The sequence below is a fragment of the Montipora foliosa genome, chromosome 3 (assembly GCF_036669935.1).
Source record: "Montipora foliosa isolate CH-2021 chromosome 3, ASM3666993v2, whole genome shotgun sequence".
Taxonomy (NCBI): domain Eukaryota; kingdom Metazoa; phylum Cnidaria; class Anthozoa; order Scleractinia; family Acroporidae; genus Montipora; species Montipora foliosa.
This window is the reverse complement of record NC_090871.1, coordinates 29,334,819-29,357,318: the sequence shown is the minus strand read 5'-3', so window position 1 is coordinate 29,357,318 and position 22,500 is coordinate 29,334,819. Positions and strand designations below refer to the sequence as shown.

The following is a 22,500-nucleotide window of genomic DNA, read 5'->3' as shown; positions in this document are numbered from 1 at the left end:
TGGCGAATACATCCCGAGATTAATGTGAAAATTGGGAAGGTTTGTGCAAGCTGTTCCACCTGGAAGACAGTGTTAAACATTCAGGGTGAACATCGTTAATGAAGGGGCGAGGAGGGGGGAGGGAGATAGGTAGCTGGTGAACAGAGTTAAAGGAACTTAAGGGTACAAGGCAACTGGCAAGATTTCTTTTCTAGCAAATTCATTTTTTACAAGATACCAAACTACTGATAACTGTCCCGCTTCGTTTTAGTGGGTAACTTTTGTCTCACTTCACGTCGTGCTCGAAGGAAGATTGATGTACTCTAACAAAGGTATTCACTTTCCTGATGAACTTAATAACTAGATTATCAGGGTTATATAACGGTTTATCAGTGATCTACTTTAACTTAACTTCCTTTATACCTCTCTTGAAGTGCTATTGTCCTGTCCCTCGTCAAAAATTTTTGCTTTCCTAAGCTTTCTTGGTTTTGCAAGCTTCCTTTTGCCCTTTGAATTTCTCTGAGTTTGGTCTTGTGAACTTGATGTCTGAGAATCATCCTGGCTCTTGTACAAATTAACAAAACAAATGCAAACAAAAATAGGTGGACGAGGTGAAATCTATGTATATAATAATAGTTTGACAGTAACTCTCTTGGTCTGTTGTATGGCATCAGTTACGTGAAGAGTGTTTTGTTCGTTTTGATATGAACAAATTATTGAAGATTATAGACCACTGCAGCAAACCGAGCCATGGTCAGTAAAACAATATGTAGATTTAGCCAAGCCTAAAAGCGGAGCTCCCGGGTTATTCATTCCTGAAATAAGTTGACCTGGCTTGAGCCTGCGATCTGATCGAACCCATTACCTGGTCAGCGGTCAACTTTACAAAAAAGCTGACAGGAGTCAATTGACCATAACATGGCTGTCCAATATCAAAGATGTCCGCTGTAAACTAGCTGGAGACAAGTATACAATTATTGATTCTTTAAACTTGAGCCCACGATATGGCCACGTGATAGTCACATTTTGGCATACATGGATGGGCGGACGGTCGTAACGGTGACCAAAACCAAATTTTCTCGCACAGATGGGTTACCATATCTAGTTACTAATGGCGCTCCGCGCGCACGCGGAGCTCCGCTATCACTGAACCAACTACCAGTTTGTCGTTACATCCAGACGCTACTCAACTGTCAAGCCGGTTTAGTGTAATTGTCACGAAACAGACAATACTCTACTGGCTTGATTGTGTCCAGTACCTATTACCTGGCTTGTCCCAGGGTTGTTCTGAATATTGTCATCATCAAGGTAAGATTCATCACAACTATTTGGAACACATTGAACATTATCCTCACTTTCGCATTGATCCTTGTGCGCTGGGAAAAAGAGTGTTAGAAAAGAGGCATCAGTGCTATAGCAAGCTATGATAGTGCATTTAGTTGCGAATTAAAGTGAGTGTCTGTGTAAGAGAGCGAGAGAGAGAGTGAATGAAAAAATAGATGAACTTATGGGTAAATGATCGAACGATTGAATTGTCATAGATATGAGTGATTTACGAATAATTTAAATGAAGACGATAGTGCAAACAGACAAACGAAGATCGAACAACCGACCGTAAAACAGAACGAACAAATAAATACCAAACACTTGCCGCGGGCTCCAACCCCAGAAACAACAACAACGAAAAAAAATAAAGCATTGACAAAGGAATGAGCTACGAATGATTGGAATTGGATGATGGATAAAGGAATGAGACCTTTTGCCATCTGGCTCTGCTCTGTATAGCTGTCGTGTAAATTTGCTAACGAGTCAGACAATTCCGGATAAAGTTCTGGCACTGGAACGCTTAGTTCCTCCACGAGTTCGTTATCCCACTCTGGTTCCTGTCCAATGCCAATAAACGTCTTCGTGTCTACAGGTTCTGAATATTTCGTTTCCTAAACAACAAAAAGACATTTACTATCAATGATATTGCTGTATACAAACACTGACAAATGACTGCTAAACGTTTTGCTCTAAAAGAGAAACAGGCACTGCCACGGTAGTTTGAGTGTTTTTAAGGTAAAAGAACTAACTGGGTACCATGCATAACACAGCTCTTGAGCTGAACTGAAGTACAGCTTCATGAAAACCAGAGTGTGTTGCAACAAATACCTGAGGTGCGTTATATGGTTCTTGGCAGGGAAAATATAGCATTATTTTGAAGCCTTTGTTAATACAAAGACACAGTATTTTAGTCCTTCATTTCATATATCATTTCTTTCGTTGATTCACGGCAAGCTCCCAACAACAGTGGCTTCACAGTTCAGTTGGTTAGAGCGTCGCACCGGCATCGCGAAGTCACGGGTTCAACCCCCGTGGAAGTCCGTGGAAGTTCCTGAATTTTCGATTTATCTTTTATAAAAATGACATGTAGTCTCAAAGACTAACCTAAAATAGAATGAGATATAACCACGACCACAACTGTAGAACATTGAAACGGATTGCTTTTGCGTAATCTTGAAAAACAGTTGGGCCACCTTTTCTCAGCCTCCGTTCACACTAATGCGTTTTCATAAAACTTCCGTTTCGGAAAACCTCTGTCCACATATAACCGCCCACACTGAAACGATCGAAAACGAAGATTTTAAAAAACGGAGGTCCACGAAAAACGGAGGTTTTCAAAAACGCTTTTGAAAGTGGAGACTTTTGAAAACAGACGTCTATCGTTCTAGTATCGACAGCGAAAACGGAGCTTTTCCAATACGCGTGATGTCATATGCATACCTTACACTTTCCCGCCCGCCAAGACGTAAACAAAGCAAAAACGCATCTTTAGATCTCCGTTTTCAGTCTCTAGTGTGGACGGCTGAATACGATGTGAAAACGCTAGTGTGGACGCAGATCTATTTATCCGTTTTCAGGGAGCCGGAGGTTTTAGAAAACGGAGGTTTTCGAAAACGCATTAGTGTGAAAGGGCCCCAAGTTTACGATAGATCGTCTGGGTAAAGGTTGTTTTTGCACACAATCACCTTCCTTGTAAAGTAACAACAATTTTATCGCTAAAGGAATCCCATGTTACTATTTTCGCTTTCAAGTGTCGTGATTAACCGAAGATGTACCTGAAACAACGCAAAGTAAAAAAAACGTAGCCCCTTCAAAAATCACCTCATCAACAGCCATAAAAAGGGAAGAAAAAACAAAAGCAACAATGTACCTCCACTACCACGTAAACAAAACGAACCACAACACCTGCAACGATTACTACAACAACAACTACAGAAAAGGAAAAAAGTTTATTAAATCACCTTGGACAATTTCCTATTCCTTTTACTTGATTTGATTGTATTGTCTTTAGCTTTTTTCCCCACCTTCTCCCTAAGTTTCTCTGGAAAAGAAAAGTTAAATAGTTTTGTGATGCAATCAAAGTCTCGATAGTCAATTCAGCTTACTACTTCCAGCTAGCTGCGTTTTTGAATGAAACCGTCAGCATTGTGAACTTTCATGGAAAGACTTCCACAAAATTGGACGTGCTTTTAGGTTTTTTATGACGAAAACTTGCTATCTTAAATATATTCATTTTTTTTTCTGGAAAGAACTTTTTGAACGTTTTTTTCCCTCGACAAAATGATCCAGATGACATATAGTGGAAAAAGGCGACGTTCCTCATTTTGCACGGCAATTCATGAAGTTTTCTCGCTCACCGGAAACCGTGAACTTCCCAAATAAGAAAAAGATGTGAAACAGTGCTGAATGAAGGGAAAAAAGTTTGAGGACAAAATTAAATCATGAAGCTTCAACCTTTTTGTTTTGTAGCTCGAAGCATGTTTCGACTACAGTTAAGTTTAAAACGTTAACCCGGCCGCTTGGAACATTCATTTCACCATGCACAAGAAAAAGGAACTAAAACTGAATATAAGTAGGTTGCAGGTACATCTTGGTTTTCATTTATAAAATAATCTTAACTTTTTAAATCATCCGCCAGTCAACACCTGCTGTGCGGCGAAGCAAAGTCCACATCTTTTTGTTTTTATAAGTGTAAATTGACAGACCTTAAGAAGTAAGAACACTGGTGAACTTTAACAAGTTTAACAAGTTAAATTGAAGGTTCTTACCTTTTGAAGTCTTTTTAAACACAATTTTGTCAGCAAATGACGAACAAGAGGTCGCCATTTCTTATTTCTTCATTGAAATTTCCCGCCGATTACGTGTGGCAGCCGCGACAAAGCCGCGGCAAGGTTTGAAGGGTCACGTGATACATCAAATTTTTTGCTTGATTTTTTCAGTAACGAAAAGCTCTCAATTAAATAGATTAATCAAATAGATTCTATGTTGCCGTGCATCTGCTCAGTATAGATCACAGATGACGTCAAAATGTTTTAAGAACAAAAACTTGGCACAAGAGGCGCTAGCCGAGTGTGTCACTGATGCACAGAAACGGGCTGGGGGATTTCCTTTTTTTTAACACCAGGAAAGGTAACAACTAAGTGCAAGCAACGATTGAATTTCGACAAAGCTAATTGACCATCTTCACTTAAATTTAGCTTCACTCGTTAAAGCAAATGCACTTTTGTTATGGAAATTAATTTTACTTTCCAATCTATCAACTGGTACGTGAAACTTATACCGGTAACTGAGACCTCGCTCCTCTACTCCCTCGGTTGGTCAGGTTTCAGTATAAGCGGCTGTGAGGGCCCGGCTGTCCATTCCCTCGCCACCCCCTCCCCCCCCCCCCACTCCCCCCACAACAAACTAGGCTACAGCTGGTGGTGAAAAGGCCACTGCTATGCTGCTAGAGAAGGAAAACCGGGAGCAACAATCACTTTTAGTAATGTGCAATTGTCTTACGTAATTTCACTTATAATATAAATTAAAACGAATTTTGAGACTTCCACTCGCGTTGAAAACAATACTTCAGTGAACTAAGGTCTTTTTTATGAGGCCGCCAAAATTTTCAATATCCCTTTGAGAAAATCTCGCGATTCAACACTGAATTTAATCAACTTTATTGACGCCCTCCTCAAAGTTACAACAAATATTGATAACAGACAGCGAGTAAAATAATAACGGAATGATACTTAAAGCCGTTTTCATTCCAATGTATTACTTGGTTCCTCAGTTCTCTTAGGAGTAGCCCAGCGGGAGGAAATACAAGTTAAAGGGGCTAGGTCACAGAATTTTAGGCAATTTCAGCACTGATCGAATGGTCATAGAATTAACTAAAATATCAAAATAACTGTTCAAAACTATAGAAGAACTCTAACAAAACACAGGGAAGCCAAGAAGGGACATGGATGGACAAAACTGGAGAAGATTGAAATGGATTGAATTTGGGTAAATTTGGAAAACGTCTGCCCACCTTTTTTCAAATTTATATCAGTCTATGTCAAAATTTCATTTACAAAGCTGGAAAATCATTCTCAGTTGTTATGGGACCGTGAGTTTGCAAATGACAGACTCTTGCTTTGCCAATATGACGTTTAGAGCTCATAATTAACAAAAATAAGCAAAATTACCTAAAATAGCATGACCTAGCCCCTTTAAGGTCTTTGATAAACTCAGAGAGGAGGCAGTGCGGCCCAGTGGTTAGGACGCTTGCTCAACTTCTCGGCCGCACTTGTTAATAGCCAACTGGTTTGCCTCCGCCCAGTTAGAATTCTTCACAGTTTTTGTTGTTGTTATGTTCTTTTGTTTCGTTGATTGCACTTCATTGGCCCTGAAAAGCCCCTATGGGGAGTGGTCAATTATTTATGTATTGTATTGTAAAGAGGGGAGCGGGCAATTGCGAAAAGAACTGCTTCCACAAGAAAAGACGTGAACAAAAAAACCTCCTAGGGAAAGTAAGCCAGTAGAATTGAAAAATTCAAGGCAGCCCTGTTTGCCCTCAGTTAAGAGGGTTTGTATACTGAGTAAATAAAAATTCCTGCATAGTTAACAGGACGGAAATTTTTTTACAACTAGCGATACTGGAAAAAGTTAAAATCGGAAAACATTGCCCACGTTCCTCTTTTTCCTCTTCCGCTTTCAACCGGAAAACTAAATGGTCTTACTGGCAGTTTAGCAACGACGCAATAAGATCTAAGATCTTTGGAGGCCCAGTGGTTAGGGTGCTTGCCTTGATATCCGGAAATCCCGGGTTCAAGACCCGCTCTGACCACGCGCTGAATTTGATCCTGGTAGTCCCTGGTTCAACTTCCTATAGCTTGCTGCACTTGTAAATAGCCAACTGGTTTGCCTGCGGCCAGTAGGGATTCTCAACAGTTGTAGTTGTTGTGTTCTGTTGTTTCGTTGATTATGTTTCATTGGCCCTGAAGAGCCCCTATAGGGAGCGGTCAATTAAGTATGAATCTTCGTAAAACTTTCGTGTCAGTGAGTGTTCGAAATCTGATTTACGCAATTTTGAAACAATTTTGAAAGGCTTACAGGAACGCGAATTTGAACTTGGAGATTACATTCCGGCTAAGTGTCTGCCGTCGTCGTTGGGTGGGGTCAAACCTCACAAAACAGGTACAAACAAGTATGGCATTCTGTATGAAAAACAATGGAAGACTAAACATTCCACCAGAACGACTATTCACTCGTCGTGGCCAGTTCCAGTTCCCCTTTGTTTGAGGGAAGGTGTCAAACAGATGTACCGACCTGTAAGAGTAAAGAGCTATTTGCCTTTTTAAAATTTAATTATTTTTTATTACATACAAAGATACTTCTAACAATACAATCAAACTAAGAATTAAAAACTAATAAAACAGCAAATTACCTAAAACGCAGACCTCAAAAAAAATAATAATAATAATAGTAAAAATTACAGCTTTCAGAAATTAGTGTCCTACTTTGTTAGGACAAAAGACAGTAACATAACTAGTTAACGCATCATCATATATGCGTTCTTTAGCCCGAAAAGAACGCCTGATCGCAGGTTACATCGTATGATGCTTGTGTTTATGCTCATTGCACAAGAACGAACCGGCTTATAACCTATGGTTTTATGGCGTTTGGCCAGGTGAGATGCAATAATTATCCTCGCGCTCATTTCGAGTCTAGCCACTAGTCTTGCCACAAACACAAACTATGTTCAACGCTGAGACCCAATCACGATTTCCTTCCACCGAACACTATTATTACGCATTTGATACGGTTAATTTGATGCAACTTTTTTTCTACCAAAGGCAGCTACGAAATGGATTCATGGAATCTTACCATGGAATGAAACCTCAGGCTTTCTGCTAGTTAACCATGCAAAAAATGGGACTCGACAATAGGAAACCTAGTTTTTCCTAAGTATTTGAAGGCGTTCACGGAGGAATTATCAGTGGAAAGAGCTGTTCTTGAGGGTTTCAACCTTGAAATAAGCTGGACGTTAACGTCATTTTGTTCTTTTTCCCTCGATTCATGTTTTTGTTTTTCATTTCCCCGTCCGTTTCTTCGTGTTTCAAAAAGAGACGGACTGTTTGATAATTTTTTGCCTTCCAAATTGCAATTTGTACTTTGCGTTTTTGTGCTACTATTATGCTAATATGTTATTCTACAAAGGTTTGAAACTAACCTGTCTATTTTCTAAGAGCATTCATGCTACTGAGGTTTTCAAAGGTGTTGCAAAGCTAAAAATTTGGATTCTTGTGTCTTATCCTATCGATTTTATTTTGACAAAATAACATTTTCTATATAAGGGTTTAAAAGTAACCTGTCGATCCCCACCTCCCTCCCCCAAATAAAAAAGAAAAGGAAAAAAATCCCAATGGAAAAACTGCGTTTATAAAGTTTGAGTTCTACAAGGTTCACAAAGGCGACGCGAGTTAAAAAAAACACTGGCTCAAAGACTAAGGTAGGAACTTTCCGCTTCCAAAACGCACGCCTCTAGTAACGAGAACGTTTGAAAACGTACGCGAGGACAAAAGCACGAAATTTTCGTCTGGAGGTAACAAAGTTTATCAAAAGTTTTGCTAAGTTAATCTGTTTTGTGCGTCCCTGATTTATCTCGAAAACTTTTGTAACAAAAAAACAAACAAACCAAAAAAACCCAGTTTGTTTCTTATCGGTTTCCCGTATTTATATTGTCGTATAACGCGTCTACAGGATAAATAACGATAAATACGGCCAATGACCGCAAGTCTCTTTCCGCCGACTGCATGTAGCAGGGATGGCGCAGTGGTGAGAGCACTCGCCTCCCACCAATGTGGGTTGAGTTTGTGTTGGTTCTCTCTACTCTGCTGATTCTAGCTGGTTTTAAGCTGTGCTCCAAGGTCGTGCATGAACCGTATAGCGGCAGCCAGAGGAGTGTCACTTATTACTTATATTTGTTATTAGTACCAAGCTATCCTTAACCTAAACTACGGCGAAAAACGTGATGCTAAGATCTCTTTGTCAGCTATTTTTTGTTTTCCTTTTGAAAATATTTCTTGTTTATATGCTCGCTACTTCACTGAGGATATAACCGGATGGAGCCACGTTCCTGCATTTCAGAATATTTTCAACTTTAGGGGAACCTCCACTCCTTCAAAAAAAGCCTGTTAAAGAAAGAATTTTCACTTTCAAAGTTTCCAAGCGCCGTGGCGTTATCTTGAGTAACTGACGTATAGTTATGACACAAAGAGCTGTTAAACAGAACAATCAGGAAACCGAAACACATCACAATTATTCAAGAAGGAGGTGCCAAGAAATTTTAACATCAAATGAAGCGCCTCTGAAATTTATTGTTCATGTTACAAACGCTTTCTCTCAAAAAAATATTCAAGCAAATTTGATTGTAAACATTTTTCTGCGGCTTTTTGTGGAGATCAAAGTTCGAATTTAGAGATATATGATACCTGTATCCAAAAGTAACAAAAAAAATGTTTAGAGAGGTTCACGACCTCGTGTATTAACAAAATATTTACATCAACTTTGTTTCAACGTTTTTTTTTTCTCTTTTCTTTTTTTCTTACTTAATTATTTTCGAGCATGAATACCACAGCTCTATAGCTGTACCTTGCGTCCCACGCTTCGTACCCAAACACATAAAAAATCAAAATTGCCTACACTATTCAAGCGGCCATTTCGTAAGGATTTCATTTTAAAGCCTAAGCCACGGGCTTTAAGTAAGGCATTCAATATTTAAAGCATATCCTATCTCTAAATCGGGAGAGTTTCCTATATATTTAGATTTATTCAACACATGTTTCTCTCGGGTAACATCAAATTGAGAAAAACATAAATGTCATTTAGTATCATCACTCAATTATTTTCAAGTATAAATACCCCAAGTTCTATAGCTATACCTTGGGTCCAATGCTTCGTGCCAAAACACACAAAAACTTCAAAATTACCTACACTATACAAGCAGCCTTTTTTTCTATCGAGTTTTCTTTTAAACCGGGAGAGTTTCCTATATATTCAAATATATTCAACACGTTTCTCTCGGCTAACATCAAAGACAACAACAGCGAAAGCTATTACAAATTAATAACTTTCATTCTTTCTACTGATGAAAAAACATACTAGCTCCCAAAAAAAACCTTCAGGGCAAAAATAAATAGTTAGAGCTGCTGGCTACTAAAGATGCTTCTAAAATCTAATGATCTACAAAGTCAAAGCTGTTCAAGTTCCTTAATTGCCAATGGCATTAGGGACTCTACCAACCTCGGATGCGTTCGATTGACCGTATTTCGGAATAGGAATACATCGAATAGAGGTTAGAAATCCTTCGCTATTTTGAACATCTCTTTATTGTCCTTGTTGCTTCAAAACGCCAGACATACCCGTTTTAAACCATCACTCCACGTCTTTTTATTCCGGAATAGGGTCAATCGAACGCACTCCTAGAGTGCCAATTGAGCCAATGCTGTTGCTTGCACAATGATACTTGAGTCATAAAGCATATATCATGAGCAGACACGTATTAAGTTTGAACTTTTTACATCCTTGTAACTTTCAAAATGTGCAGCTTACATCCGCCTCCTCCTCGTATTCGCTTTGAGATAAATGAAATAAACGACAAAAATATTTTTGTTAGCTGTCCGCAAACGATCTGCGGTGAGTTTTCTCGGAGTTCACAACCTGCGGGAAAACGATCAATTCACCAATCACAACGCACAAAAGTACAACCAATCAGAAGTTTTCCCTGACATTCCGGGAGACCACCCGCGGCCAGGAACACGATAAGCGTGATTCTTCTGAGGGGAGGAAACGGACGTACACAGACTAGAAAGTAACATGCACATACTCCATGTAAAATGATAATAGCTATAATTGTTTGCATCTTACCATTATGCTTGCATTTCAAATTAGTTCCATTCGTTTTTTTCTCCAAAAGATTCGGGTTTGCACTCCCTTTATTCCTTGGAGTTTCCCCAAAAACTTCCTCAAGTTTCCTCAAGTGTAAGTGATTAGAAATTCGGGGTATGATTGGTTATTTTCAAATACAACAAAAATTGCAGGATTCCTTGCATTATCACAGCATGAATCATACAGGACATATGGGTCTTTTGGATCTTTGGGAGGTGGGCGACAAAGTGAACCGTCACCAACGGTGTAGGAACCTACCACCACCTTAGCTAGGAACATCTGCCTATAACCCCTTGATGAATCTTGCTTCAATGTGTAGCAGTGTGAGTAGTTTGCTTTACAAGCAAAGTAGGTTCCTTTCCCGAACCGTGTGCCATGCTTACCACACATTCTCCAGTCAAAACCCTGCTGGCAGATGGCCTCCACGGTTTCCTTATTTGTGCCATGAAATAACTGCCGCTCTTCAGGTTGTTTGCCAGATTTCTTAGCTATGTGGGTTTTCCGTCTGCAAAAGGATAAAAATTATGAAAATACCATACTCCAAGATTTTCACATCAAGAAGACAATGGTCGTCGATAATCTTGCACAAGAGGTGCTTGGCAAAACCATGAAGTCATCAGGATAAGTTGAATTTGCACCCTTTACGTACTGTCTCTTTTCTGTTATCGTTATTCAAGATGACAATAAATTACAATCAGTCAACCTCGTTCCCAGGGTCCTCTCCTACTCGGCCCCAGTGGCGAATAATTGTTTTATTAAGTTCTCTCTCGCCACTGGGGCCGAGTAGGAGAGGACCCTGGGAACGAGGTTGACAATCAGTGGCAAAGTCTTGAGACACTCCTCACCCTTTGAAGTTGGTTTTCTTACTGAGTTTGAATAATTGCCCCCTCCCCTCCAGAACAATGTTGTCAACAGTGAACATACATTTCCTTGTCTATTTCAATAGGTATCAGGTATTTGCTAAGAACAGTCTAATAAAGAACATATTTGAAGAAGAAAAAAAGTTTGATAGTAGAACACGATTTTTTTTTGGAAAACAGTTCCGTACTGGGTGTATTTTATCCAAGGCGAGGACTTCAAGCTAACCACGGAACTGTCCCAAAAAGTGCACTATTCCCACAACCAGGTAATCAAAGTCGGCGTAAATGAAGCATTACTGCTTATGTAAATAAAAGAAGCTTTATTTTCAAAATAAAATTTTGTCTTTGAAGTAACCAAGACTTAATTGTGTATGAAGGTGATTCGAATTTTTAACGCGAAAACAGTAAAAATACCCCATTTTAAGAGCCTGCTGACGTGTAAAAAAGCACGGTGACCCCATTTTTTATCGCATTTTTTTAATGTTCATATCATGAATGTTAATTATGCCAAGTTTCCAAAAAAGTTTGATAGTAGAACAATTTCAAGGGAATTACGTTAAGGCGGCCTTTTTGCGAGGTTTTCGAACAGATCATTCCAGGTTGCCGCCCCAAAACTCTGGAATCCGCTGCCCCACGAAATTCGCGCCATCACCAGCGTTGATGTTTTTAAGTCCCATCTTAAAACGTATCTTTTTAAAGTAGCATATGGATAATAATATATTTTTTTGATGCGTTGATGTTTTTAAGCGTCATCTTAAAACCTATCTTTTTAAAGTAGTATATGGAAAATAATAAATAATTAACAATTATTCCATGAGCGCGCGTTGGATATGAGATGGTAAATAGCCAACGAGGTGCGTAGCGCTGAGTTGGCTATAACCACTCTCATATCCAACAAGCGCGAATGGAATAATTGTTTTATTAAATTCCTTAAACTCCAAAAGTTTAGAAGTACGAAATACAAGCGAAAAAAGCGAGAAAATCCTAGCGAAATCGAAAAAAGTTGATGAAGATGCGATGTTGAGTACATGTAATACCTCGTGGTCAGACAGACGCAGGCTCATCACAAAAACATTTCTTACCTTTTCGCGTATCTCTAAGCTTCGAAAGTGATCCAAACTTTCCACAAAAACCATTTTCTTTTGCTTTATACCGAAAGAAATTTCGCTTTCTGGCGTAAACGTTTTTAGTTTAGCAACGCTAAGCGCAATCATTTACCATATAAGGTCAAAGTAAGGTATATGAGCTGATAACCGAGATTGAGTGAACCAATCAGAGCACGAGAATTGCATTATCCGAGGTTGAGAATTTATTTTTAATATATTTTAACTTCTATGTATATATTTCCTGATTAGTATTAGTTCAGTATTTTAGATTTTGCAAATGTAATGCGCATTTGACCATTTTATGTATTTTGGGCAATATAAATATTAAATTATTATTATAATTATTGTTTGAAAAAAAGAATGTAACTTGTCTAATGAATAGATAGCCGCGAAGTGCGGAATGAGCAAAAGCTCTGCACTGCGCATAGTTACATGTAGATGTGCTCCGTTGGCAAGAAAACGAAGTGTACTTTCAAAGATGGGAAGGCCCAATAAATTACAAGAAAGACATAAACTTACGCTTATTCGTGCTTTGAAAAAAATAAGGGCTCCTAATGTCAACTTAACCTTGAAAGAACTGGTGGAAGAGAGTGGACTTAATATGACAATGGTAAGCAAGAGAACATTTTACCGATTTCTTCGTGAGCACGGCAATCATTTTCTTCAGGCCAGACAAAAAGGGCTAGTCACTGTTAAGGACCGTAAAAAACGTATAAGATACACCAGAGAAATGAAACGCCATTTGATAGAGTATATCATTCACAAAGGAAATCCAATGAGTGAAGCAAGCTCACCAAAGGTAAGAGTTTGGCGAAATAACTTGGTGAGGGCCTTCAGGCTACTGCAAAAGGGTCTAAAAATCTTGTAGGAGGACGGAGACTTCATATACTAGCTGGTGCCAATTGCATATGGAAAAGGAGTTATTTTGAAGGACATCTACGAGAAAATGAAGTCCAAACTACTATTGCTACTCACTGTAATTTTTGAAAGCTCTGACTTTTTGTTTACTACAAAACGAGATTCTAGAGATAAATATGACCTAAACACACACAAAAAGAAAAAAACCTTTGCTTAGTTAAAATAAAATACAATAAAATAAACCTTTTCCAACGGAAATGCACTTACTGAATATATGGAGTCCATAAATCCAGATTTTGTACACGTTCAATTTTAATAATGTTGTGTTTGCCTTCCATGGTCTCAAGAAACATCTTCTCTGCTTTCTTGTATTCGTCAGAGATGGTTGTTAGCGGCACACGCATATAGTCATTACCATCAGACATCGCGGTCCAGTGCAATGGTGGACCTTCTGATTCTGAAGTTGCTGAGGCTGATCTTGGTCGATGCAAGACAGTAGCGCGTCGCCTACAGTAATATTTACATAAAAGGATATGACTGTGATTATCACTGAGGGTAACAAGTCGTGACTATGGAATTGCACATGGTACGTAGGAAAATTTGGTAAAGAAGAGTGTGGGCATTTCAACTTGATAATATCTTCCCCCAGTTTTGAACCACCTCCACCTGACCCAGCCGGGAAATAAGTTACTAACCTTCACATTAAGAATTGCATTACATTTAAAAATTAATCAAAAGTGTGACTTGAAAGCAGATTACAAGTGAAAGTGAAAGAAATGCATGATCCTGGCATTTACGTGGACAAATAATTCAAATGTCATGAAAGTTACCACAGTAAATTCAGATAATGATCATTGCTTTCAAGATATTTTTAACACATGACCTCTAATCTACCATTTTACTGCATCCGTTTGTGGGAAAACATGACAGCCCAACAAATTTACCTGGACCTAATACCTGTTACTTCAGTCAGCAGAGGCCATGAGTTTTAATTTAGTCAATCCAAACAATTTCTTGAATGCTTATGAAAAAAGTTGTTCTTATTTTCCTTGCAAGTTTAAGTTCATTTTGTTGATTTCACTTATAATCCAAAAGTTCACATTCGTTTCACTTCACATTATCAAAATATAATAAATTATGTTATTACTTTGACGGAAAAGGTAAGTCAATTTGAAACAAATTAACTAGCTTTAATGAAGTCACCTCATCTCTGGTTTTCAGTGAAAATATATAAATTTGAACAAAGTTTCCTGCTTGATGGCTGAACTTTAAATTTTTAATTGTTTGTTTCCTTCACTTTTGTGACTTGACTTCAGATCATTAATTTTATTTCTAGTTTAATTAATTTCTGCAATAGATCAAATGACTGGAAAATATAGTTGTTAACTGTTACTCTCAATGATATATGTACATGTATTAACACTTCCTGTACATACTTTTGAGCCAATTCCTTCATGTTTTGTTTTGTGACTAGGTCAGCAGGCCTCCGTCTGACAGGTCGTTTGGTTTTGTGCACATCATTCTGTTGATACATTCTTTTGAAGTACAGAGTGTAACTGTGATGGGATGCACTGAAGGAATGTTTTTCATTTCCTAAAAAGCACTGCACTATTAAGCATGAAATAACTGGGATGTTCAATAATCAAAGACACAACCAATAAAATGAGTCTTTTCATAATTATCATAATATTTACATGTAACTTATTACCATACAAAGAATTAACATCACATGCAGCAGTGGAAACAAACACAGCTTTTCCAGTATTGGGCAAAATAGGCACTAAAATGAAGCCAACAAAGGGAATAATAATTGTACAAAAGAAGGTTCCTGGTTTCCCTGGTTCCAGATAAATTTTGTCCCAAGTTTACAAAACGCATAATAATTATTATATGTTCTTACAATTCCCTCAACACTGATATATTTGATGCCAGACAGTATTCCTCCATAAACCATTATTTATTATAACCTTTCCTAAGAAGGGATAAAGTAATTAAGAAGAAAAGGAAAGCGATCTAGACATACATGTATCTCTTGTCTCACAGGTGTACCAAAGTACTGCAACATAGTAAGAGGACTGTCAAACCTATGTACTGTAGAGCTATCTTTTAGGGTTCCAAACATGAATCATGGCAACATTGCACTTGATAGTGTCATCCAGTGACAAGGCGGGTGATCATGATGACTTATGAACAAATCAATTTAATTTTCTAATGGGTCTGTTAATGAAAACAAAATGCATGGAACAGGAAAGTTATAGACTGCTGCACTCCAGGTTTGGCAAACTTACTGTTTGCCTGCAAATTGTTTTTGTCCTGACTGGCTGCTGTTTTGGTTTAAATATGTTGATCTGTTGTTACCAACAAACCCTACAGCTGTATGTATAAAAAAAACTGTCAACTGCAAATCTTCCATTCACCCTTCATACCTGCCACATAGTCCTTTTCAAGGCATATGCTGCTGGTTGTGTTTACAGCATGTCCATCCCCTGGGGTGTCATATGACTGCCAAATATGATTCTCATCTTGCCAGTACCAATTCCACCTGGTGCTGAATATGTGACCTGCTGGAGCAACAGCTGATGATACAGTGGAAAGTCTGCGAACTGTCACGCCTGGAGCTACAAAAGACAATTATCGAGTCTACAGTACATTTATTGATTTCTCCTATAAAGAAATTATTAAAACAGAGAGCTCATAGTTGAGGATGATGAAGTTTTTTGTATGAAAATGCAAAATTAATGATTTCTAATATCAAACTAAACTATTAAATTTCAAGAGACCTTGGTAAAAAGACTCGGAAGTTAAAGTTGCCTTCAATCCTCCAGCCACCTATAAATTCAACATGGGAAGCTGCAAAGACCTGCAACAAAAGCTTATTTTTTTAACTAAAGGTGCCACTGTGACCAAAAAAATCAATTCTCATTTTTCTTCGGATCTCAAAACTAGTTAACTAAACACTAAGCTAACAAAGTTTTGAGCTTGATTAATAAAAAAAGACACCTGTTTATTTTAACTGGAATTTTCCTATTAATGGTCCCCCATTACTACATACATACATATTATTTTATTAATCCTTTGAGTGAGGGACACTATACAGGATGCTGTTTACTAACTTTAAGATCCTGTCGTGAGAGAGCTGGATAGAGGAGAAAATGATTTCAAAGGCTCAATAGTTTAAAGTCCTGGCCAAACTATCAAACAGAGTTGGATCCCACACGCAACATTGTTGGATGCAAATGGTGATGTAGTGAAAAAACACCATCCAACATTGCTTGACGAATTCACATTCAAGTTGGTGCTAAATTTGAAAATATGGCACTAACACTAAAACAAAAACTGCTTGTAGAGTTTGTGCTACTGGAGCTGTTTGAGGATGGAAAGCACAGATTCAAACTAGGAAAAACCAAAGAATGGTCAACAGAATGTGTAGAAAAGGATATGTTCACTGCAAGATACATCTGCGTTTAGAAGATGTTGAGAATGAGCTCGGATCAACTTGCATAAATTTTAAACGCTATTGAACCAAACATCTTCCAACAGAGCGATAATCATTAAAAGTGTGCCACAGACATGGCCTTCCTTCATACTCGCCAAACGGTCAAACAACATTGGAGCGAGAAAAGTTGGAGCATTGAGTCCAACTTTGTTGGATAGTTTGGCCAGGGCTTAAGAACGCAATGTGTGTGTATGCCACAGAACAAATATATGTAGCACGGGAGTTTTGGGCTTTCAGACTTTTAACTTGTGTCTTGCATATACAATAAGCTGCATTCAAACGCTGAAATTTTAAGCTAAAAAGCATTTGACATCAGTTTTCCCTGGATCCAACCCTCTGAGGTCCAATTGGTCACTTTTGAAGGTGAGCAATGGTGGACTGTGAAATCCAAAACTTACACTCAAAGTAAACATCCTTTGGATAAAAGTCAAGGTTTAAAATTTTACCAGTCAGGCGTTAAGCAAACATACTTTCAAAATCTGAAGGAAAAAACGAAGTGATTTTTTTTTTTATCACATGGGGCACTTTAACCAGGCACTCTCAATCACTAAGGAATCAATGAGCACTGCCTTTCATTCAACTAATTTATTCATATTTTTTTGGTTACCATGCCTCCACCAACAGCATACTAGCTCCTCCACTTCCTATATAAAGCTCAATCAACCCACAATTCAGCAATTTGCTCTAAAGAAGAGCAATCTTTCCATGGTGGCAATCCAACCTTTATCAAATGCTTTGAAAAGACCAAATGTTCCTCTGTAACTCTACCACTGACACAGTACCACCATTACTTTAGAAATTACCCCCTCCCACCTGAAGCATGCGATACTTACTGTACAGTGATTTAATTGGCGGAATTGGTACAGCTGTCATGTCTTGAAACTTGACTTCATGTGGATTGCCCCCCATTGCCACTTTACAGCTGTCTTTGCTAACGTCACAATATGCATGCTCCAACATTGTATTCAGATCACTTGAAAAACTCTCCCACTCGTCATCACCTCTGACAGAAAATTCCCAGAGATAAGGTAACTCCGTGTGCTGGTGGACACATTTGCCGTCATAGTGGCATTTTCCACGGAGATTGAATCCACAAATCTCAGTATCTTTCTCTTCAGTGTTATGGATATGGCACAGGGCCTGGAGGATATTTGACGTCGCTGAAACCGGCCTTGTACTGATTGCAGGCTTCTCAGAACCGCTGGCAGTTCGCTCCTTTGCTCGTCCTTTCAAGCAGTGAAGAATGATTTGAGGATCACGGAGGTCATATTCTTTTAACACTCTTCTATTGTGTTCATCAGAAAAATTATGCTCCCTCTTGCAATTCTTGCCGTATCTGCAATCGCCATCAACAAAATGCTCGCAAACATGTAAACACGGGCAATTATTTCCTTTCGTACAAACTGCTTTGTTGTAGAATTTGCATATTTCTGGCACCAACCGACCCGAGGCTGCTCTCTGAATTTCACTCTTGTCGACAATCAGATTCAGTAGTTTTCGGAGAGTGTCCTCTGAGGAATGTCCATTACACAAGAAACCCAGACGGAAGTGATGTAAAACGAGAACTGTATGTTCGTCTCTAAGATTGTGCGATCTTTTGCATTTGCGCCCAAATATGCATTTGTCTTTGATAAAATAAGGGCATAAATGCAGCTGCATACACCCTCCTTGTAAACATCCACCCTTCTCTCCAGCCTGGGAACAAAACTCTAAGGGAACGTTGAGTTTAACCATCACTTTCACTTTCTTGCCGTCCGTAGTGGAACTCAAAGCGAACAGAGTTGGGAACTTTTTCACGAATTCCGATGCTCCAAACTCTGATACAAGTCCGCGGGTTGGAAAAGAAAGTTTCAATATTGCATGGTTGAGTTCTAACTGTCCACCGTCTTCTTGTATCAAAACTCCTATGAACTCTTTAAGCGCTTGTTGTACTTGTACCAATTTCACCGCCATGTTTTGCTTCCGGGTGCCACATTATATGGTGGTTTCGCATAAGTTATGGTGGGAGGTCACTCAGGCCCCGGATATTAGAGCGCTCACCATTTGAAACAAGACGCCTACAGAGGCGTATCAGTGGAATGCGCAAACAGTTAACACAAATTGTCCAGTGAAGCTATGATCCTCACAGTTATGAACGCAATTTTTTGCAATTGCTCAAAGAAGCCTGCAAAATTCAGGACTTCAACGGAGTTTGAACCCGTGACCTCGCGATACCGGTGCGACGCTCTAACCAACTGAGCTATGAAGCCACTGACGTTGGGAGCTGGTCATTTGTGAGTTAGGGTAAGGGTCATTCCTCACGGGAACATTAGAACCCACAAATGACCAGCTCCCAACAACAGTGGCTTCATAGCTCAGTTGGTTAGAGCGTCGCACCGGTATCGCGAGGTCACGGATTCAAACCCCGTTAAATCCCGAATTTTTCAGGCTTCTTTACGCAATTGCAAAAAATTGCGTTCATAACTGCGAGGATCATAGCTTCACTTGATTTCATATCCACAGTTCATATATGATCCATTTCATATGTCATTTCATAGTTGGCAAATTGTCCAATTACAGTGAACTTCAACTACAGGTAAACTTCGGAAAATGGTGAGAGATTATCTGTAATATAACTTGAAGTTTTTTGTTGTAAAACTCATTATTAATGTTCTAAATTTGCAAATGCAAACAACGAAGCCCTATTAGCGGATTATTAGGATACGGGATCTTTTATTTATTTATTTTTTTTTTGAAGGAGACTTTATTCAAATCCCAAAGTTTTACTTGCTTCCTTAACTCTGTTCACCCAAAAATTACAAGATCAGCCTTAAATCATCCGAAAAACTTATAAAAATCACAGTTCAACAACTTATCATCCTGGGCCAGTTGTTCAAAAGCCGATTAATGCTAATCTCAGGTTAAAAATTAACAAAGGAGTTTTATTCTCTACCCCCAAATGCTGTTCAAGGCTGCCGTATTCGATAAAACTTTCACCAAAACGTTGAAAACATGAAACAAAAGTTTCCGCTAATCCTGGATTAAGTAAATCGGCTTTCGAACAACCGGGCCCTGTATTCGTAGTCCAGTTCCGTAATCCTGGTTTAGTTCCTTGCAAACTGGTTAAATCTGCCGTGGCGAGGACAGAAAGACATTTGTTCCTTGAAAACTGTTTAAATCTGCCGTGGCGAAGACAAGAACACAACATCTGTACTCTATTTGTCTCAATGCTCAAAAATCTAAAATTCCGTAATTGCGTGTTCTATAGTCCAGCCCAAAGTTCTAATTTTACAATTCCATAATCTTGATTTCAGTATTAGAGTAACTTGGTACCAAACGTTCCACAATAACATGAAATCTCGTTAAGAAAAAAGTTTAAATCTAGTAGTCCAGTCCGGGTTGAAATCGCCAAAGCTCTCTCTATGATCGATTCAAAACTCAACAAAAGCTACAAGTAGTAAATAGTTCTCAGAAACTACAAAAGTTCGTCATGATTTTACACTCGAGCTGAACAAAAAACTATCAAAACATATGACGAAACCGAAAAACCCTAGTGATCGCTTCTCGAGAGAACAGACAAACAGCCGAAACTGTTCTGTGCCTGGTACTTTACCGTAGCCCTTGGCCGAGAAACTAATCTTAGCCAAAAGGCCGAGAAGCAGTTAGGATACGGGATATTTAGGTAGGTAAAAAAAATTGTAGACATACGGGATTTTTGGCTGGGGGGGGGGGGGGAGGGGTAGGAATTGAAGAGATACGGGATATTTTTTATAGTAGGAACGTATAATAATTTGAGTACATGTGGTATTGCAGTAATTTGACAGTGTTTTTTTCCATAACTGTCAACTGAGCTGCGTTTTGTTGTCCTCGCGTAATATGTAGCTCTAATAGTACACGATATTGTTTTGGTATCGTAAGTAATTACAGTGCCATGGTAGATATCTTTGCTAAATAACCCCTGGAAAGACATGTGGTTCAGTAAAATACTAAACCCAGAAAGATTGCAGAAAATAAAAGGAAATCAAAAAACCTTTGGCTTCAAAGCTGACATGTTGATCATTTACAACTTCTTTTTCACCACAAGCTTTTAAGCTTCTGATAGCTTTCCAAGACCAATGTTTATTGAAGTTAACCCATTTCCGGCGGGGTTAGTATCTGGATGGGGGACGTCAAAATGTATGACTTCACATTACCCTCTATTCAGTTAACTCTGTTTTATATGACTTTCTGTCTGGAACATACGACCAATAATTATATTTTAATGCTCAAAAATGCGAACTAAGCAAGGTACAGATTTTGTTAGCCTGCTTTATGCAAAACTAATATTGACGCAAAAGTAAATAAATATTGATATGTAGTTTTTAAGGAGAGCAGAAGGAACCTTTAGGAAGTTTCGATAGAGGATAAAACAATTTGCCATACGAAACAAAATTTGCGAGATAAAAACATCATAAATTTTGTGCCACGAATATAACGAGTTACCATCAGCGAAAAACATTTTGGGAGATTTTTGTTACGTTAATTTTTCTATCGTACTTTTGGTCGTACAAGTAAAATCGCATCGCGCACCGGTGGCCGAGTTGGTTGAGCACCGGGCTGCCATGCCGGAGGTCGTGAGTTCGACTCCGGACACTCAGGGTCTTTAAATAACTGAGGAGAAAGTGTTGCCTTTGTTATTACATCCGCAAAGACTTACAAGTCTTCTCGGATAAGGAAGATAGGCCGGAGGTCCCGTCTCACAAATAATTTCAATGTTAATTAGTTCCTTGTGGGACGTTAAACAACCCACACACTATTTGAGAAGAGTAGGGGATGAATTTCCCGCGGTTGTGGCTGTCCTCTGTGTGTATATGGGTGGGTGGGTATAAAAGGTCCACATCAGCGGCTCAAAAAACTAAAAAAAAAAGCTAAATCGAAAATGACATCGATTTTAGCGGCTGCCTGTGATCAAGTTACTCTGCGTACTCACGAAACAAAGGATGCATCTGAGACAAAATGACGGCAAGACACCGGGTTTTTGTTAGTTTGCTTTTTTTTCTTTCAAGTCTTATAAAGTTCGAAAAGATACATTTGCGAATTTAACACAAAGATCACAATCGTTGATGCTAGTCCAAGTGGCAACTGAAGTTAAGCTCCTCCGAATGGGGTTAATACTTGGATGGGGCCGAGTGGTGGCCGAGTGGTCTGACGGGCTCGCAGGTAATCGTGAAAGTTGGGAAAAGTATATGTGTTCTAATTGCGGCAGGGAAGTTTGGAAGTTCTGAAGGGTTTAAAAGTAAATTTATCCGATCGGAGCTTAATTCAATATCCGCACATTTGTGACTACCAACAAAAAAAGACACCAGACCGGTTTTAAGACGTGTTGCGCCTTCGGCATTCCACGTAATTAAAGGGAAAGTGTACAGTCTAGCTAGAAAAAGATTCCCCAGGAATTTGAAAATAATTGCCGTTTTGTCCAGTTCCCTGTTAAAATGTGACAGGAGCACTTTGAAGTGGTCTCTTTCGTGACTTGGAGAGCGCCATCTTGGATATGACGTGTTATGACGTAGCAATATTCAACAAACGTGTTCGACTTTAACAAGTTCTTCGATCCCCGATCACTTTCTCAATGTTGTGTGACCTTTCTGCTTCGAGAAATTCAAATGTAAGATGAACCATGGTAAACGGTCTTGTGGTTCAGTAGGTAGTAGGCCATGTAGGCCATAAGTGCAACAGAAACTCAAGTCACTTAACACTCAGATTTTCTAGTCAATCAAACTAGGTGGCAAAAATCAGCCAGAGCAAATGTACACAAGACAAAAACCTTGAACATGCGACAAAGAAATATTCGACAAGCGTACCTTTTTCACTTTCTTCCTTCGGCGACAGCCGTCTTCGGTGCTTCAGCAAACGTATTTGTTTACTTTCACACGGGGAAGCGTTTAATTTAGAATAAGCCGACGAAACTTTCAGATGTTGCTCAATACTCGTAGCGAGGCTTTTT

General features: G+C 38.8%; 2 protein-coding genes across 2 annotated transcripts in view; both read right to left on the bottom strand.

Annotated features, from left to right (window-relative positions):
* The window catches only part of LOC137995539 (hepatoma-derived growth factor-related protein 2-like), a 13,951-nt gene extending 9,820 nt beyond the window's left edge, over window positions 1-4,131 (bottom strand). Inside the window, exons 1-5 of the mRNA XM_068841071.1 lie at window positions 4,074-4,131; window positions 3,176-3,234; window positions 1,736-1,916; window positions 1,246-1,355; window positions 403-597 (exon numbers count right to left, since the gene is read on the bottom strand). Of these exons, the coding sequence (XP_068697172.1) occupies window positions 403-597; window positions 1,246-1,355; window positions 1,736-1,916; window positions 3,176-3,234; window positions 4,074-4,131 (603 nt within the window). The remainder of the gene's footprint in view (window positions 1-402; window positions 598-1,245; window positions 1,356-1,735; window positions 1,917-3,175; window positions 3,235-4,073) is intronic.
* Window positions 4,132-8,877: 4,746 nt separating this feature from the next.
* Window positions 8,878-18,510, bottom strand: LOC137997260 (protein mono-ADP-ribosyltransferase PARP12-like). Its single transcript, XM_068843141.1, has 5 exons — window positions 17,372-18,510; window positions 15,469-15,660; window positions 14,479-14,635; window positions 13,310-13,549; window positions 8,878-10,723 (listed from the first exon to the last, which is right to left on the bottom strand). Exons 1-5 carry the CDS (start codon window positions 18,489-18,491, stop codon window positions 10,306-10,308), a joined length of 2,127 nt encoding a protein of 708 aa, XP_068699242.1. The 5' UTR covers window positions 18,492-18,510; the 3' UTR covers window positions 8,878-10,305.
* Window positions 18,511-22,500: the final 3,990 nt, after the last annotated feature.